The 18,213-nt window shown below is 48.3% G+C and overlaps 8 protein-coding genes across 8 annotated transcripts; 3 read left to right on the top strand and 5 right to left on the bottom strand.

The window, feature by feature from the left end:
* Window positions 1-882: 882 nt before the first annotated feature.
* Window positions 883-1,722, bottom strand: N7447_009568 (RibD family protein; the record flags this gene model as incomplete). Its single annotated transcript, XM_057233830.1, has 1 exon — window positions 883-1,722. One exon carries the CDS (start codon window positions 1,720-1,722, stop codon window positions 883-885), a length of 840 nt encoding a protein of 279 aa, XP_057083372.1.
* A 585-nt stretch (window positions 1,723-2,307) lies between these two features.
* Window positions 2,308-3,759, top strand: N7447_009567 (uncharacterized protein; the record flags this gene model as incomplete). Its single annotated transcript, XM_057233829.1, has 1 exon — window positions 2,308-3,759. One exon carries the CDS (start codon window positions 2,308-2,310, stop codon window positions 3,757-3,759), a length of 1,452 nt encoding a protein of 483 aa, XP_057083371.1.
* Window positions 3,760-3,930: 171 nt separating this feature from the next.
* Window positions 3,931-4,858, bottom strand: N7447_009566 (uncharacterized protein; the record flags this gene model as incomplete). Its single annotated transcript, XM_057233828.1, has 3 exons — window positions 3,931-4,363; window positions 4,558-4,654; window positions 4,834-4,858. The coding sequence occupies 3 exons, from the start codon at window positions 4,856-4,858 to the stop codon at window positions 3,931-3,933; spliced, it is 555 nt and encodes a 184-aa protein (XP_057083370.1).
* Window positions 4,859-5,104: 246 nt separating this feature from the next.
* On the bottom strand, window positions 5,105-6,526 carry N7447_009565 (ankyrin repeat domain-containing protein; the record flags this gene model as incomplete). Its single annotated transcript, XM_057233827.1, has 1 exon — window positions 5,105-6,526. One exon carries the CDS (start codon window positions 6,524-6,526, stop codon window positions 5,105-5,107), a length of 1,422 nt encoding a protein of 473 aa, XP_057083369.1.
* A 2,041-nt stretch (window positions 6,527-8,567) lies between these two features.
* N7447_009564 (uncharacterized protein) lies at window positions 8,568-9,388 on the top strand (the record flags this gene model as incomplete). Its single annotated transcript, XM_057233826.1, is given in 3 exon segments — window positions 8,568-8,639; window positions 8,656-8,914; window positions 8,958-9,388. The coding sequence occupies 3 exon segments, from the start codon at window positions 8,568-8,570 to the stop codon at window positions 9,386-9,388; spliced, it is 762 nt and encodes a 253-aa protein (XP_057083368.1).
* A 1,475-nt stretch (window positions 9,389-10,863) lies between these two features.
* N7447_009563 (glycoside hydrolase family 11 protein) lies at window positions 10,864-11,575 on the bottom strand (the record flags this gene model as incomplete). Its single annotated transcript, XM_057233825.1, has 2 exons — window positions 10,864-11,263; window positions 11,322-11,575. The coding sequence occupies 2 exons, from the start codon at window positions 11,573-11,575 to the stop codon at window positions 10,864-10,866; spliced, it is 654 nt and encodes a 217-aa protein (XP_057083367.1).
* Window positions 11,576-14,085: 2,510 nt separating this feature from the next.
* On the top strand, window positions 14,086-16,389 carry N7447_009562 (SLC26/SulP family anion transporter; the record flags this gene model as incomplete). The annotated part of the gene is made up of 3 exons (XM_057233824.1): window positions 14,086-14,314; window positions 14,363-14,508; window positions 14,563-16,389. The coding sequence occupies 3 exons, from the start codon at window positions 14,086-14,088 to the stop codon at window positions 16,387-16,389; spliced, it is 2,202 nt and encodes a 733-aa protein (XP_057083366.1).
* Window positions 16,390-16,579: 190 nt separating this feature from the next.
* Window positions 16,580-17,952, bottom strand: N7447_009561 (uncharacterized protein; the record flags this gene model as incomplete). Its single annotated transcript, XM_057233823.1, has 2 exons — window positions 16,580-17,521; window positions 17,584-17,952. The coding sequence occupies 2 exons, from the start codon at window positions 17,950-17,952 to the stop codon at window positions 16,580-16,582; spliced, it is 1,311 nt and encodes a 436-aa protein (XP_057083365.1).
* Window positions 17,953-18,213: the final 261 nt, after the last annotated feature.

The following is an 18,213-nucleotide window of genomic DNA, read 5'->3' as shown; positions in this document are numbered from 1 at the left end:
TGACTCACCTAGGCACAATAGATGGATTTCAGAATGACCAGAGATGAGGTTATCAGTGCTGTCGAAGCCATGATGATGTTGGCGTGGGGAGTATTTATAAATTTCTGGTTCTTCTATTAGTTCAAACATGGATCAACCGAAAACAAAGGCCATTGTTGCGAGGAAAAAAATGAATGAATGAATGATACAATGCCATTGTTGGTGGGGTTTGTTATGCGGGAAAGCCCGGCTCTCCGTATAAGGAACACCAGCCCACAAATCTAGTTGTTCGAACGTATATGAAACGAAGAAATGATACCTTTCAACAAGACAATGAAAACGTGGAGGTCGGATCAATCAGCCAAGAGGACGTGTACTTGTAGAACAGTGACCTTGGAAGCTGGCTGTGGTTGTCAGGGCTATCATTCGAATTGAGTCAGACACATCTCAATGGATCTGGAGATAGAAATTTGCGAGAATTGGATTGTACACCTTGAGCTGTCGATTTTGGAGTATTTGATTGGGTACGGCTAGGTGGATTGCCGCACTAGGGCACAATTAGTCTATTTACAATGCGCTAACAAGTCCTCCCTCGCATGTTTTGGCACAAGGCACAGTTACATGGTGTTTGGTATATGCGTATAGGGCTTCTCATTGCGTTGGAATGAATGGATGGAATCCACGGAACACTTGCGACAAACGTACGATGGGCGTACGCCTGCGGATGAGAAACATGGCCAAGCAGATGACGTAGTGGAATGGCGGATATGTGCCACGAAATAAAACGTTGCTGTTGAGTTCCGAGCTGTGCTCTGGAGTCTTCCAAGGATATACATCGAAGGAACATGCACTTAGCAGGGGTTCTTGGCCAAAATCAGTAGGTAAATAATCCAAGGCGTTCACTCAGTCAGAAAGCTTGATCTGCCCACAAAGGACGACATCTTCCCCAAATGGGTACCATTTAACATTCTTTAATCTCGCTGCGGAGATCGCATTTCCACTCTCATCAAAGCGCCTAGCAGGGGAGACGACCACGCCACCTTCGCCCAGCCATGTGGGAGCAATGGTAACAATGACGCTGTTCAGCAACGACATATAATGTGGGCTCAAAAGGGATTTGATGACCTGGCCACCACCCTCTATCATGACGCTCCCAAGACCGTTTGATTTCAAAATGACGAGCAAATCCTGCCAGTCAACCTGGTGTCCGCCGGTATGTAATCTGATCATTTTGGCTGAGATAAATCTTCCGCCGTACCTTTCCAGCAATGCTACCTTCCCAGCGTCTGGTTTCTCAACTGCCGTGATGATCCATGGGGCACGGCCACGTCCCTCTCTGCAAAGTTGGAACAGCTTGCTCTTGTCTGAAAACTCCCATCGCGCTGTCGGATCAATAACAACTGGTCTAGGCTGGCCATCTAGACCCTCCTGGCCATACGCTCCGACTCCTGAGATTCGACAGTTGAGACCGGGATCGTCTGCCACTGCCGTACCAACGCCAATGATAATTCCATCATGACGGGATCGCAGATAGTGAGTCATTGCCTTCGACTGGGGGCCCGAAAGCACTGTGCGTGCACCAGGGGACAGAGCCAGAGAAGAGTCAAGCGAGGTCGCGAATGTGAGTGTTGTGAAGGGGAGATCAGACTGAGGTCCCAAGCCATCCTTGGGCGGCAGATGGGGCTCTAGGAAGCCCCTGTCTGACTCTGGGAACTCCAGCGCATCTCTAGGTGCTAGATTCATCTGGACTGTTGAGAGCTTTCAAATGGTTCACTCAATTGCTGTTGGTGATACGAAGATGTGAAGCTCGGCCTTGGCGGTGAGTTTATACCGCTGCCTCAGGCCACATGCATCGACCCACCTAATAACACCGTCAAGATACGATTGGACAAAGGCCAAGATCACATCTCCGCCAACAGAGGATCCCTGTCATGCATACAGAATAGCGGGGGCTTTTACGCGACCCCTGAAGCCCACAAATCTCCCTGTCCCACGGTGTTCAACCATCCATACCGAATCTCACACTCATCATGTCAGGTCCACCTACCCTTTCGCCTGAGAGCCAATCAATCTTGGTGATACGCGATAAGGAGAAGAGAAAAAGGACTAGTGCATCGAAGGTCCGCACGGGGTGTTTGACCTGCAAGTAAGTACCCGGAATCTACCGCCAGGTGAACGCTCAGTGGATGAGAAGATCCGCAGCGCGTAAACACAATGCAGAGATCTACCTAGCCTTAAGATCTTACTCGGGTAATAAGGCAGTCGGTGCTAACACCCGTGTTAAGATCTCGTCATAAGAAATGTGATGAAACTCGACCCACTTGTCATATGTGCAACCGTGCTGGACGCGTATGCCAGGGATATGCGGCACCACCCGATAGGAGAACCCGTGAAGTCCGAGATGCGCGCACCGCGAATATGAACGGTGGCGCGCTAAACATTGTGCATTTATGCCAGCAACGAGCTCAATCCGCTGGTTTGGTCCACATGGTTGATGGAAGTCAAGTTGGCTTGTCGCGGATGGAACGGGACTATTTGTATTCATTCCGTTCATACACTGCTGGCCAGTGCGCTGGGTATAACTTCGACCCATTTTGGCAGGTCCTTGTCCATCAAGTCTGTGAATCTTGCCCCGAGGTCCGCCATGCAGCTATTGGTATCGGTGCCTTGCATCGTATATTTGCGAACCCCAGTTCCGACCGAAATGACATTTTCCCCATCCGGCAGTCCACAAAGGCCATGGCTTGTCTCCGCGCGGCCATGATGAAGCAAGACCAATCGGATCCCTCGGCCACGGAGAAGATATTGGTGGCCTGTGTTGTTTTAATTACCTTCGCTCTATTCCAAGGCGATGTTGATGCCGTTCGCTGTCATCTGCAAGCTGGCACTAAACTTCTCTGGGAGTGGAGGAAGAAAAATTCCAAGAGGCCAGTTGCTTCTGTTTTGTTACATACATTTATACAGCTCCATATCCATTGGGCAAGCGTTACAATGCTCCAGGATCATATGGGAGGAGACTATCCCTATCTTCTAGAACTCATCCATGATAACCTCGCCGATATTTCTACATATGCCGATGAACAGTCAAAAGCGATTTTCTTGGTGTTTGTTCAAGCTTGGTCGTTAATGTTGAATGAACCCGTCTTAGTTGACCGGATGACCGGCAATCGGTCGCAAGGATTTATATGGGACACCCCTGCGAACAAGATCCATCGATTTCACACGGAAGCGGAGGAGTGTATTGTTCTTCACCAAAAGACTGCCTGTCCCACAAAGCTCCGTGCCTTCATGGTCATTCAAGTGCAGATTGAGATGATAAAAATTGTCCTCGCCTCAACAGCATTTTCAGGCTCTGAATTAGAATGGGATGCTCTCCTTCCCCATTTCCAGACAATTGTCAATACAGCGGAGGCTTTGTTAAGTAGCTTCGATCAGTTACCCGACCCACTGTTTTCTGTCAAGGAAGGATTTTTAGCGGCTCTCATGTTTTGTGGGCTCAAATGTCGAGACTGGACGGTTCGGGAAAAGGTGTTGACTATCTGCCGAAAGTATAATCGACGAGAGGGAATGTTTTCTACCGCTGAGGCTGCCCTCCTTCTGCAGCGTATCTACGATGTTGAGGCTGCAGGTATTCCACCAGGAGAGAAAATACCAGAGTCCGCTCGTCTCACCGCACTGTTTATCGTGGAACATCCCAACTATTCGAAATTCCAGCCCAAAAGCCACATCAAATATCGTGATAAAGATGGGAACTGGTATAGTGAATGGCTGTCACCATGATATTTCAGAGTGGCTTGTTCGAAGGGAATTAATGATTAAAATGGGCATCATGACATTGTATAGATTTCGGGATAGATTTACATAAATCAATGTTTCAACTCTAGACTTAATTCTTATCGGTTTGTATTGTCAAAAAAGTAATAATCCCATGATAATGTATTGTCAAGACGTTTACTTCTTCCCAAACAGCCGCTTCAATTTGCTATCCGTCTTCCCCTTCCCAACCCTACCCTTCCCGCTGTGGAGTTCCCGCAACCGCCACAGCATGGCCAGAGCACTGGTCACTACGACACTTTCTTCGGAGCTCTGGCGACTAGGAAGAAGCAATATACCCTCACTGTATGGCAGCGCGAACGAGTCGTCGAGCCCGAGGTGGTAGTATACCCCCTGGACATCAGGACTGCCGGATTCCTCGGGGTTGCGGACAAGTGTATACCGCAAGCGCCCGTGTTGACTAGGGTGAATCTGCCATTGGAAGATGGTTGGTCCATCGTCGGCATCGGGGACCTCGAAGGTGAAGTAGGGGTGTTTGACGGTGCCGGTGCGAGTTGACGAGGGGGTAATGGGGTATGTGACACCGAGAGGTATCTTGGTTGGACTTTCGCTGTTTGTAATTAAAACAGCAGCTTCATCTTCAGTAGTTGATATTGTCCTATTTGGTATGAGTATCGCTTTCTCGGGATGTTCATAGAAAGTGCAATGTACAAATCTACCTCAGCCGACGGGCCTGATGGTGTCCGAGATTTCACCGATCCAATTACCGCCTCTCCATCTCTTAGATTGAAGTCCACATCGTACGCGACAGTGACCTCATCTGGTCCATCGCCTTGCGGCTTCGGTATGGCTCCCACGGCTACCACGTGTCGGGTACACCCGATGGGGAGAGTGCCCGTAGCTGTCGCATACTGGTCGCTTATATCGTGGACGGCCAGGTGATTTTTTTTCTGTCGTGGCGAGGGAAATATAGCGCCCGTGAGAGCTTAACCAGACTTGCGGCATCCGGATACGCAGATTCTGAGGCGGCGGAACGGGAGAGTTGGCTGTGGGATGTGTGTTGTTCCCACCCTATGATACCCCCTCCGGCATATGTGCTGTCCATGTTGAAGAATCTGGGATCGAAAACCTGTAGGGTTTGAAGGCTTTGTGCGAATGAGGTATATTATAGCAAAGAGAGGAAATGAATAAATATATATAGGATTCTAACATCAGTGACGTTGAAAGTGCAACCTTGAACAGCTTTATGAAAGGAAAGTGGCTTAGACGCTAAGACGGGGCGGGAGCCATAACAAGCGCGGATGTTCCCCGGTCATATAGCATCGAGACACTTGGAGAAACCAACGGGAGATCAACACAGATGCCGCTTGCTCCATTTGATCTCTGCCTCTTGTAGTTGCAAGAAAGTCGAGAGTTTCATTTGCCAAAAGGATAGCAGTTTCCTGCCACTATGATCCACTGCATGGTAAGGATTCGCCCCGTGGTCCAACAGGGATCGAATGATGGCCTCGTGATCGCGATAAACAGCATACGTGAGTGGAGGCTGTCCGAACATATCAGTAACCTCCGGATCTGCGCCACGCTCCAGTAGCAAATCCACAATCGCTACGTCGGACTTCTCCACCGCTGCGAACAGGGCACGGTCATATACTCTGCGAACTCCGTCATTCGGGCGTTCGGAACACTCCACATTTACATCTGCCCCATGATCCAGGAGTAATTCCACCAACTCTAAACAACATATCTGCACTGCAAAAAGAAGAGGCTGTACCCATGCCCCGTCATCTTCCCAGGGTTCGAGTATCTCTGATTCCGGTATCTCAGATGGACCAAATTCAGGGGGTGCGCCACTTCGAAGTAGAATCTCGGCCATTCGTCTGTTCTGCTGTGCAACTGCGAAGGCCAACGCTCTAGTTCGGTGAAGACTCTCCGTTTTACGGACCAACATCTGGGCAATTTCCTCATGCTCGTCCCTCACTGCGACCGTCAAGGGCGCAGGGGACTTTCGCCGATGCATAATCAAATTCGGATCCGCACCGTACGCAAGAAGTTGCGAGACCAAATCACGATTTCCGGTGGCTGTAGCCATAGAAAGAGGACTACCTACCCCCCAGAGGACGTTTACTTGCACCCCATGCGTGAATAATAACCGAAGCACCGGGATCCGTCTGGAATGAATCGCCGCCGACAAGGCACCACTCATAAGTTCTTCTTTGTCGCACTCGCTCCCAAGTTGCTTCGGAGCTGACAAAATTATGTCAACCACATCGACATGCCCGTGAATTGCCGCGAACCATATATACATTTCGGTTTGGACGTCCTGGCGGGTTCCGACGTCCAGCAAATATTTCACTACAGATGCATGGCCGGCGAGAGCAGCCACCGTCACTGGCGTGAAGCAATCAGCGTCCCTAATGTTAGGGTCCACCCCGGCATCAATCATGTATCGGATGATATTGGTATGACCCCCTTTCGCCGCGAGCGAGATGGGATGCGGCTGAAATTTGAAAACGAGCTTTGGATAGACCCACTGTTTCTTCTGTAGGGGGGCCCCAGCATCTAGCGCCTTCTTTAGTGTATCTATCTGCCCATTTTGCGCTGCCCAGTCCAAGGCGAAGCTGTTGCCGTGGCGCACATTGTTTTGGTAAAGGTAAGGGTTGCAGATTGCATGAAGATAGCGGTTTGACAAGGTTAAAGCAGCGATAGATGATTCGGACGGCAATGCTGAAACGATTAGGAGAATGAGCTCGGCTGGTAATATTTCGATGGACATTGCGAGTGTGAAGAGGGGAAGTAGTTTGTGTCAGCCCCCGCCAACATGCTTAAATTAGCAGATTCAATCGAGGCTCGGATTGGCCGTTTTGTCGCTATCATACAGTTAGCCCACCACGCCAGTCCAGCCTCTCACGCTAACAAAAACGGTTCGCCTAAATCTACCACTTCACCTTGGGATTTACGGGATTATCTGTCAAATACCGGAGCCATATACCCCGGTCGGTTACAGTACTAAACCCCCGAAGATCGGATACAAGGTAATTTACCTTGGATCTCCACGACGTCGGTTCTATGCAACCGACCAAAGTGCATTATTGACTAGTAATTTTGTCTATTTACACTCGCGCGTTCATCCTGTTTTTTTGCTAGTTAGAGAGTTCCAATATACTCAGTTCATACCATACATTTCCATACAGTCAGATTTCTGTCATTATCTCCAGACCCTGGCCCAACCTTTACAGATACAGTTCGTTATTGCGGAGCATCAAGCCCTAGTTTATTCTATTATTTCAAATACCTTTCAGACTATGTTATACAGTCCCGAAAAAGGGAAGAAAGAGAGGACCAAATCAAATGAATGAATTGATGATTTTCAATATACCGTATGAAGAGGTGTAAAAGGGACGGTCTATATTTAGGCCAAACTCGGACATCAGGACATCAAATGGGTATATATGACCCTGAGCGCTATGCCCCTTCGTATATGTGCTACCTACGATAAACTCTTTGGTTCATGTCCAGACAAGAATTTACCCCGACAAATGCAACACCTGCGGTAATGGAAATCTCGGCGCTTATGAAGATATTTCGTTATTTTAGAAGGGTGGGACCAGTTTGTCATTTAGATCTAAGGAAAATAATCTATGATACTTGAGAAAGCTTGATGTTCATTCATTTAGGAGATTAAACCCGATGTAAAAAGGTCAGAAAGAAGGCACTAAGACCCCCGATCATTCAACTTCCGATATGCAATGAAGGAACAGAGTGTAAAACGAGTTCATGTTGTCCTCCACGTAAAAAGAGACGAAACGATGGAGAAAGGAGACAATGAAGCTCCCAATCTCTCATAATCGGATCAGTAACTAAGGAAAAGACCGCAAAAGGAGTCCATGTCACCATGCACGGAAGGTCGATTTTTCACAAGCTGACTGAAGTACTCGCAGTCTGGGTTCTGTTCCACTGCGCACACAAATTGAGCAAGCACCATGGCAGCAGGAATCTCAACATTGAGCTCGCGGGGGCCTTGCAAGGTGCATTTAAAGTCGCATAAAAAGCGTCGTTTGTCTAAAAGGCCAGTGCCAGGATATCGTAGACTAGTCTACTGGCGCCACTGGTGGTAGAAGTTCTCTGTTGCTCTGTCGCCATAGCACAACTCGTTCACCGCGGACCAAGCATCCATGGCGTGGGTGATGCCAGCGATCTGACGAGCTATCTCGGGAGTCAGAGTGTGGAGTAGATAGTCTCGGACCTGCGTGTTCTTTTGCTCCCAGCGGCGAATGGCATGGCCAATCCATTCTCCAGCGGGCTTCGGCTTTGATTCTTCGGTAGTAGCATTAAGTTGCTCTCAAACAAACCGAAGCTTCTTGCTTTCTATTCCTTTGCTCTTCTTTATGTGTCTAAAAGTGGAACCGACTCTGTCCCACAGGATAATTGCTTAGTTCCGAGCTAACCTCTTTGGCGCAAAGCTTCGATGCATAACAGGTTTAGGCGCAGATTGAAGAAATTCAGCCTAATTGCGATCTACTTGAGGGTAACGGGCCATACACAGGCTAATAATGCAACGTCTGCCCGGAATAACATTTCAACCCTCTGTTCTTTCGCCCAGTGTTAGAGAATTGGCCGAATTTAGGAAGAAAAATGCAAGAAAGCTATATTCTTTCAGAACATCTGGAGCGAAGTGACTGCTGACCATCTATAACCAGCTGGTATTTCTGCCTATATGAACAATGTCTCCATTCATTGAGACTGTCTTCTGTTTAGCGACAGCAGTGCCGGTGACATCTATGGCAAGGAAGGTCTCTCAGAGAAAAACACCAAAAATGTCCTTGATCTTCTTTTCAGCATCAACAAGGGCGCTGGCTTTGCAATTCTGCGCAATGGGATCGGTTCCAGTAACAGCTCAGCTAGCCTGGTGTCAAGGTGACCAACCTCGGTTTCTTGAATGAGCCTGGGTTTCCCGCGTCGTATGCCGGCATGCAATCTGATGGGACACAAGCTGCAGAGCTTATTCGTGTTCTTGCAAAAACCATCAAAGCCTCCGGTATGGATCTCTTCATCAATTGCTGTGATAATATCGGGTGGGAAGGACAAGAGCAGATGATCACGGCGCTTCAAGCGGGCCCTGATCCTGCAGAGGCATACTTAAAAGTGTCATCACAGGCGATGGGTACGAGACGGTTCCGGACTTCCCACTTTCAACAAAGAAAAAGACTTGGGTGACGGAATGAGCGGATTTATCGGGCGGATTTACCCCCTACATAGTTCTTCGGGAGCGGTGCAACCGGAGAGGGCATGCCATGGGCGCGCAATATTCAGTTGCGCTCGTGGATGCAAATGCCAGCGGGTTTCCTTATTGGATTCGGGTCGAGAGCTCAACTACAGACAGTGGTCTCACACTCTGATCGGAGACGATATCATTCCCAGCAAGCGATTCTGGGCTTTTGCGCAGTTCAGTCGCTTTGCTCGACCAGGAACACGACGTGTCGAAGCTACGAGCTCTGCTCCTCTGCTGCTCTATGTTAGCTCGTTCCTCAATCATGATGGTAGAGTTGCCACTCAGGTCATCAATAACGGAACTGAAGCGTATGAGGTTAGTTTTAAGGTCCAAACCTCGGGGCGGATTCACAAAGTTCAACCTTAGGTTCCGAACAATGATCATGACTTGACAGCATTCAAGTCCCTTCATATTGCTAAAGATGATAGTTTTAAGTCTACTGTTCCTGCGCATTCTATAATGACATTTGTGTCTTAATGTCGAGACAGGAACATTGATTACAATTATTTGGAGAGAATACCCGCACTTGGAGTACCTCACTAATTCAGAGCCTGAAATCGCCCCTAAATTTCCGTAATGTCGAGCCCCTCCCACTAGGCTGAGCACAAGGGACGTTTAGAGGTTTCCCTGACAGTCCTCACCTCACCCAATTGGACATCATTAATTGCCAGTGGACGAAGAAGAGTATTTTTCATGCGAGAAAAGTTTCTGTGCCGTCAAATGAGAATGGGGAGCGGGTAACCTGTCTGTTAGGAAAGAGAGTAGGTCTAGTATGCATAAAGCGGACGATCCACCAGAGAGTCCGGATGTCGTAGAGGTCAGCTGGGGTGACACCACGGAGGTTGAGATGGGGTGGCTGGTTGCAGGCAAGCACTGAGCTCTATTGAGTGGAGCGACTTGTTGCATGGATGACAAGGCTATTTCTGATGACATGCAGCTTCTCAATGGGGTCAGGATTGGGATGCCCATGGTCATTGATGCGGTCTCTATGGAAGCGATCAATCACAGACTTGGACTCTGCGCAGGTAGAACTGTAAAGTGCATGAAGGGAATAAGTCGCCTGAAACCCAAGGAGTCCAGCTGACTTGAAAACTGAGCCTTCATATAGAGCAAAAAGAATATAGGATCGAATTGCTGACCGCGGTCAAAGACCAGAATGCAGGACTTACCAAACAAGTCTCATAGGCTGGGATGGTGAGTTTATAGGAAGAAGAAACCAGCCCCGGAGTATAAAGTTGCTTTAAATAACTACAAAAAAGCACGGACGCCTTGAAAAAAATAATTGTCTAAAAAGACCCCTAGAAAGACTTTTGAGAAGACCTCCCAGAAGAAAAAAGTTTCCTACGGTACCCACATTTATCTGTGAGTCCAGCATATCATGAAGTACCTGCTTTGCTAGCTGCTCAATACCTAGGCATCCTTAATATCTGCTGCCTGTGAGAATTTAGCCTCGGCAGTCTCCTCTACAGCACCCACAGTGGACTCTGGAAGTGACTCCTTGGAAAAGGTGTTCTTTTGCAAAACAACTGGTTTGAGCAGAAATTGTTAGTTTGGTGTCTTAATAGGTTTCATGGAGTGGCTAAAATTGTGCTATAGATCATATGAACGGAGTTAAGAATGTGGAGTTGAGACATAAAATAAATGGATTCACGAAAAAGCAACTATCCAAGAGAAGAATAACGAGCAACAAGCCCGATGGATCAGATCTTAAGAAAAGTATCGGTATATATGTTTGCTCCACGTATATTCAGCAAGCCCACAACAATAGCAATAACCATTCCGATAAAGCTTTGCTAAAACCAATGGACATCTCGCATGAAGCCACTGCAGGACTTCCACGCTTATGAAACGGTGATGCTCGAGGATCCACTGCTCTGATATCCCTCAGTGTTGACAATCTGGTAGTTGTGTGATCCAAGATTCATTCCATGAGAAGCCCAAGCATTGAAGTGGTTGGCAGTAGTGACTGTTCCGCTGCTGCGCTTGGAGCGACGAATGGACCAATACTGATCGAAAGTCGCAGTTCCCGAGATGGAAGGCTGGTTCACCTGTTGGTGGGTATAAATATCATAGACTGATCCATCGCTAGTCACGGTTCCCTTGAAGGTCATGCTTCCGCCGGGGTTGTATTCGCCATAGCTTTCCATGATGTAATACTCGACGAGGGGACCAGTGGTCCACCCGTAGACAGCGAGGTAGGCATTTCCAGAGGGATTGAAAGAGCCGGAAAAGTTGATGTTGCTTATACAGCATACTTGTAAGTATATTATCAAAAGGAGAGTAGGTGGACTCGACTTACCGTGCGCTGCCAGTAGCCCAGCCCTTACCAGAGGTGAAAGATCCGCAGTTGGTCCAGCTTACGCTGTATTGACCAGATGCACCGTTGGTGTAGGAAACACTGCCACCACCGTTGGTCCAGAAAGAATAGAAGTAGCCATTGTTGGTTCCTTGCTGGCTCGTAGTGATGGTCTCTCGCTTTTCCAAGTCACTGGGAAGCGCAAAGGCACTGACAGCAGCACAGGCAGCCACGAAGAGGCTTGAGAAAGAGACCATGATGAAGGATCAGATGTCGTTGGTAATTAAGCAAGACGAATGAATTGATGAAGGTTATTTTATGGAAGATAATTCCCTCAGGAGAAGACCTTCCTTTTATATTCACAGGAGGATGTGGGGCGTGTTTCCAAAGGTTTCAGGTCCTAAATGTCTTGAATCAATTTAGCCAGCGACCCATTTATCCCATTGTAATCAGTCCCAATTCCACTAATAAGGAATCATACACAAACCATGTTCCTTTCCTGCGAACTATTACCAGTAGAGTAGTCCACCAGACCCCCAATCAGATCCCTGTATGGTTCCACCAGCCTAAAGTCAGATTTATCAGCGATTCAGGCGAAGATGAGCACATCTACGCTGCTGAGACGGCTAAACTTCGTCACGAAATAGGAATAAGCATGTTGCAGAATTCAGCCACCGGCTCAGGTGCAAATGCGGGGAAATTCATCACGGCTGTAATGGGTGTAGCGTGGCTCAACCCAGGCTAAACCCCAAATCAGGCAGTTTGAAGCCGGGAAAAATAAAGGCTATATGATCATTTTTGTCAACTATCCCGCAGTCGATGTAAAGCCAGTAAAAACGTGACAAAGTCGCCGATCCATGGATCGACGGATGTTTATTTCAACCGAACTTGGCAAGTGGGTATCCTCCTATATAGATATAGGCACCCAAAGATCACTGGGTTTCTTCTTAATGCGATAGATATGATAACGTAGATCATAGAAATCAATTTGGCGGCCCTACCCTCGGCCAGCCTCTTTTCCTCTAGAGACGGTTTGGCAAGATATTTGGATCGCTTTCTAGCTGCTAGTGTTGGATTCGAGGATTCCGTCTGACAAGATGTCGGGATGATAGAAGTACTTCGGGACGAGCAAAAGGCGTTGAAGAAGAGGTCCATGGCCCACAGTCGTCTCTTAAGTGCAATATCACACGCTAGTAGGGTTGAAGGTCTGATTTTCTGTCGGAAATTTCCGACCTGATACGATGAATCAATTTACTCGCTATGATTTGGCGCCGATCTAGGTCTTCTGACCTTCTTGTGGGTTAATTCTCCGGGCGGTCTATAATTTCTCGAACGACCGAAGAACACATGCCAAGGATCTTGGAAGAGCATGGCGGAAGCTTGGTAACCTGGGCAGTCCTTGGTAACCTGGGCAGTTAGGCAAAGATGGCAACAACACCATTTTCAGATATCGTGTATCTGGTTATGTTGCATTCTTGGGTGCTTTGCTTTGTCAGGTGCATTTATCGTAGATGCAGATGCCCCATCAAACCACATTAAAAGGTGCAGTTGAGTACAATGCAGCCCTTGGGTTTGGCAAGTACTACCTAAAATATTTCCATCACCGCTAAGTTTCTCCCTATGTAGCACTGTTGTCGCATGCCTTGCGTCCGCGACCAGGCGTACTCGGCCGGAGCTTAAACTAGATGTGAATCATTCTAGGGGCTTATCTTAGTCATTAACCATGTCGTGCATTTAAACATCATTATGGAATGTCATTAGCTCATATTATTGGGAGATTTCTCCTTCTGGCTATCTTCTCAGGTATAATTTTAGATTCTTTTTTTAGATCTTTTCCCCTGTATTGGTGTTGTGCATAACTAGCATAAAGATCAGTGGCAGAACATAGGCGGTGAAGATTGTATTCAAACGTGCCACCCAACTTTTTCCATAAAGAACTTCACGATTCAACCATGGAACGTTAAGATGACATTTATCTCGGCTGCCATCTCCATACTTGAGGCTGATGCAAGGGGTTATGCTGCAATGCGCCCCTGTCGGCACCTTTGTCCCAAGGATATGTCTCCACCCAGTTGCTTGGCATCATTTGTGGACTTCAATTTACCAATACATACCAATGGTCACGCGACCAATCCTCGGTACCCAAAATGATGATCTAGCCACATTCCGCTCTCACTGCAACATGACAGATATCAAGCTGGTGAGATTGTGCAACTTTGCATCTAATGTATGTAGCCAAATTGGCTGATGTGAAGGCATTACTGATCAAATCATATTTTTCTCTCCCTGGACTCTTAAGCTATTTATGCAAATAAGGTTAACTCTGTCTCGTGGCTGGTCACCGATCGACAGATCTCTCCTGATAAAGCCTATTGTTGGCACGGCTTAACTCACTATTGGCACACTAGTCTAACCGCCTTTAGTATAGTATCCCTTGGCACTCACTTTTCAATACAAGTGCCAGTTATCATAGTACCATAACGAACAACGTAGCCGGTTAAGCCTCATGAATACTACATAATCGGGTGACTACTAGGAGCATCCAAACTAGGGGCTCATCATAAAATACTGCGTGGCTATGAGTGGAACAAGTCCACATCATTTAATATAGTGATGCCGTTAAAATCAACACTTGTATTGAAAAGTGGATTCCAAGGGCTACTTAACCCTAAACGCGTTAGACCAGTGTGCCCATAGCCATTTCTGCTGTACCAAAAGGGTTTTGGATTTTTTTGCCCATTCTGTTTGATATTTTCAATCTATCAACATGAGGTCAAAGTCGGCCTTTGTCAAGAAGGCGCTTGGGTTGCAAGATCCGCCCAATCTACACAATAAGAATGCGCCGCCTCATGAGACAGATCCAACTGTTCTAGAATGGTTAAGCGAGGGCTTTCCTTCCAAACAGCAGTTTGGACACTATTTCGTGAGATTGCTGCCTTTCCTGCAATGGATCAGATACTATAACTTGCAGTGGTTTTTGGGAGATTTGGTTGCAGGTAAAGTGTTTTTGTTGACTCGAGTCTAACCTCTGCTAACTCTCCTAGGAATAACGGTTGGAGCTGTCGTGGTTCCCCAGAGTATGGGATACGCCAAGTTGGCTAATCTTCCTGTACAATATGGACTCTATACCTCTTTCATCGGCGTTGTTGTCTACTGGTTCTTCGCAACGTCCAAAGATATCACGATCGGGGTAAGCTACCCAGGTGGTGTCTGATCCGGTTGCATGGGCTAATCAACTGGGCAGCCTGTAGCTACCATGTCAACAGTTCTCGGCAGCATTGTCCGCGATGTCCAAGCGGGGCACCCCGAGATTCCAGGTCCGCAAATCGCCCTAGCAGTCGCCATACTTTGCGGAGCCATCATCACATTTATGGGCCTAGCACGGCTAGGCTTCATCATTGACTTTATCCCGGTTCCTGCAATTACAGCTTTCATGGTCGGCTCTGCTATAAGTATTTGCTCGGGACAAGTCAAAGGGCTGTTGGGCCAGACAGGGGACTTTGAGACGACCACTCCTTCATATCGAATCATCATCGACACGCTGAGATATCTTCCCACCGCGCAAGGATACGATGCCGCAATGGGCCTTACCGCACTCGTGCTTTTATACGGCCTCCGATCAGGCTTCAACTATGGTGCCAAGAAGCTTCCTCGCTTTGCCAAGGTCTTTTTCTTCCTCGGCGCTCTACGCACAGTGTTCATCATCGCTCTTTACGCTCTTATCAGTCTCGGCGTCAACCACAAGCGCCGCCACAATCCCGCCTTTGCTTTGGTTGGAACGGTGCCTCAGGGTTTCGACCAAGCCGGTGTCCCTGTACTCAACACCAAAGTAATCAAGCTCATCGTTTCCCAACTACCCGCCTCTGTGATCTGTCTCCTCATCGAGCACATTGCAGTCTCGAAAACATTCGGACGTGTTAATAACTACACAATTGACCCCTCGCAAGAGCTTATCGCCGTCGGCGTCACCAACCTCCTCGGTCCCTTCCTCGGTGCCTTCCCAGCAACAGGTGCTTTCTCACGCTCGGCCATTCAATCAAAATCGGGAGCACGCTCCCCATTTACCGGCATCATCACCGCCTGCGTCGTCCTGATCGCCATGTACAGTTTGACCTCCGGCCTCTACTATATCCCCAAAGCAACACTATCCGCCGTCATCATCCACGCAGTCGGAGACCTGATCGTTCCACCCAACACCATCTACCAATTCTGGCTCATCTCACCACTAGATGCCGTCATCTTCGCAGCGGGTTTAATCGTCGCATTGTTCAGCACAGTCCCAAACAGCATCTACACAACCGTCTGCATCTCCGTGGCAGTCCTATTATTCCGCCACGCAAAGGCACCAGGCCAATTCCTCGGCCAAGCCTGGTTAACCGACGAAAACAACCAAGTCCCCCTCTTCCTACCCATTGACGAACCAAAAGCAAACCCATCCATCAAAATCGAAAAACCCCGCCCAGGCGTCTTCGTCTACCGCTTCTCCGAAGGCTTCAACTACCCCAACGCAAGCCACTACTTCGACGACCTCGTCCAAACGATTTTCAAACACACGCGTGGCACAAACGTGGAGGTATATACGAAAAAGGGCGATCGCCCCTGGAATGAGCCGGTCTCTTCCAGTGCAGATGATTCGCATCTGCCGATGCTACGAGCTGTCATTCTCGACTTCTCAGCTGTCAATAATGTCGATGTGACCTGTGTGCAGAATTTGATGGATATTCGCATCCAGCTGGATCGTCGCTCTGCACCTGTTACTGTGCAGTGGCATTTCGCCAGCATCAAGAGTCGATGGACAAAGCGTGCGCTGCATGCGGCAGGCTTTGGGTATCCGCAGTCACCTCAGGAGGGGAGTGAGACAGGGTCTGAAAATCCAGGCTCGCAATCATTCGAAGGATCTACAGATGCAGAGAAGGGTGGTATGGAAATGACTGTCTCGCCTGAATTAGTGGCTATGTCATTATCGACACCTGATGCATTGGAGAGTGCGAGTCGGAGGTTTTTCCATCTTGATTTGACGAGCGCGTTGCGAAGTGTTGACGTATATTTAGCTATGAATCCTTCTATTTAAAAGAGATTATAAGAATATAAGAAAGCGTTGGTTCATATAAAATGTGCATTGCGGTCATAAACAGTCAATCAATGTTTCATGTACAACGGGGAAAAAAATCAGGGTCATCCATCACCCTCAACGCCAAATGGGAATATCGCCAAAAGAAACACCAAGATGCAATAAAACACAATCATAACAAGCCAACTGATCAATGCGTGAGCAGCCAAGTATCATACGGAATAGCACGAGGCTGTGTCTTCCCATCCCGACCAGTCGAAAACAAGACCGGCTCGAAATCGCAAGCCGCAGAGTATTGCCGGATCAATTGACGCCAGTAACACGACTCAGCAGCAGGAGTAAGGTACCGATCACGGAAAGTGCGCACGGCATTATTAGCGATACGCTCCGCAATCTCAGGGTTATCAATCAGATAATCAATCTTGCGCGATAGATCGGACCACTCCCGATCAACCTCGATATAATTTGCATCGGGGCCAGTTGCGACCAGTGCCCCATGATGAACCTCGCGCCATTCAAGGGCATGCGAGATAACAACAGAACGGCAGTTCAGAAGATACTTCCCACGGCCAGAGAAGCTGCGGCCCTCGGTGTGCGCAAGGAACATGTACCGACAATGGTCTTCAATAGGCAGAAGATTATAGCGTATATCATCCTTGTCATCCCAATCAATCACACGCACGCTCGCCCAGCTACTGCCCACCGCGGACTTGAGGAGCTTGCTCCGGACAGGCGGGTTCGTCGCCAGACTACCGCGCCACACGAGCTGCTTTTTCTTCTCTTGGAATTGTAGGCCCGGCACGTATGTACCACCTACGGCAGTATGACCGTCGTCGATTGCGGCAATGCGGCGTCGCACCTCTTGGTACGGCCCGATATGCACCTCTGGCCAGGCCCAGTATCCGAAGTCGGGCATTAGCCAAACCGAGGTGTCCGCATCACGTTTTGAGTAGGCCCAGATGGGGCCTGGGCTGGTGGTGTGTTCTGCGAAGTCTTCTGTGGTGAAGGTGAACTCGATGCTGGGTAGGAGGTGGCGGCCTGGGAATGATGTCAAGGCGCGGTGGAGGGAGTTTAAGGTGGCGCGTGCTCGAGATGCTGTGACGGGCATGGGGGCGTAATCGACAATATACAACTGAATAGAAATATGTTAGAATCGGGTGCTGTCAAGTCCACCAGGGCGAATGTTTCAGATACCTCTCCTTGATCAATAATTCCCCGCACCATGCCATCGTCTACTGGCCTGGAATCAAGATCCTTGTAGGTAATAGGCTTATTTGCTCTCAATGTAGAGAGGTGGTCAATCTCGAGAAATAGCTTTGGGAAAGCAATGCGGCACTGGTCCTCTGAGAGGCCGTAGTTGTTTCCATCGCGCTCAACAACAAAATCCCAGCCCGCAGAAGAGTTGGCAGGAGGGGCACAATACTGCTGTCGTGGTTGTCCCTTTGCATTAAATTGTGATGAGGTCCCAGGTGTACCACTACTGATGATGAGGAATGTGAGGATAAATAGAGACGCTATGGCGCCGGTGGCCAAGAAGCGGAATGAAGGGCGTTGAGTGAACATTCTTTCTGGAACAATTCCAGTTTGGCCCGAGTGTTTCACGGCGATTTAAATTTTCATCTGAGTTCTCAGCCTGGAAGAGATGAAGAGCTTGTATTTCGTGAGTTGATGTCACTGTCAGCATTGATTGTTTCCACAGCAACGCAGTTGCGGGCAGTGTCCTATGTATGCGCGCTGCCGGTACCTGGATATGGATTCTAATTATAGTCGGTAATTAATGAGAGGCAGACAGATTAATAGGCTATACTGCTGGCTTTATCTACA

Source organism: Penicillium robsamsonii, assembly GCF_028829455.1.
Source record: "Penicillium robsamsonii strain IBT 29466 chromosome Unknown utg000005l_segment0_segment0, whole genome shotgun sequence".
NCBI classification, from domain to species: domain Eukaryota; kingdom Fungi; phylum Ascomycota; class Eurotiomycetes; order Eurotiales; family Aspergillaceae; genus Penicillium; species Penicillium robsamsonii.
The sequence above is the reverse complement of the archived record's forward strand: the minus strand, read 5'-3'. Positions and strand labels throughout refer to the sequence as shown.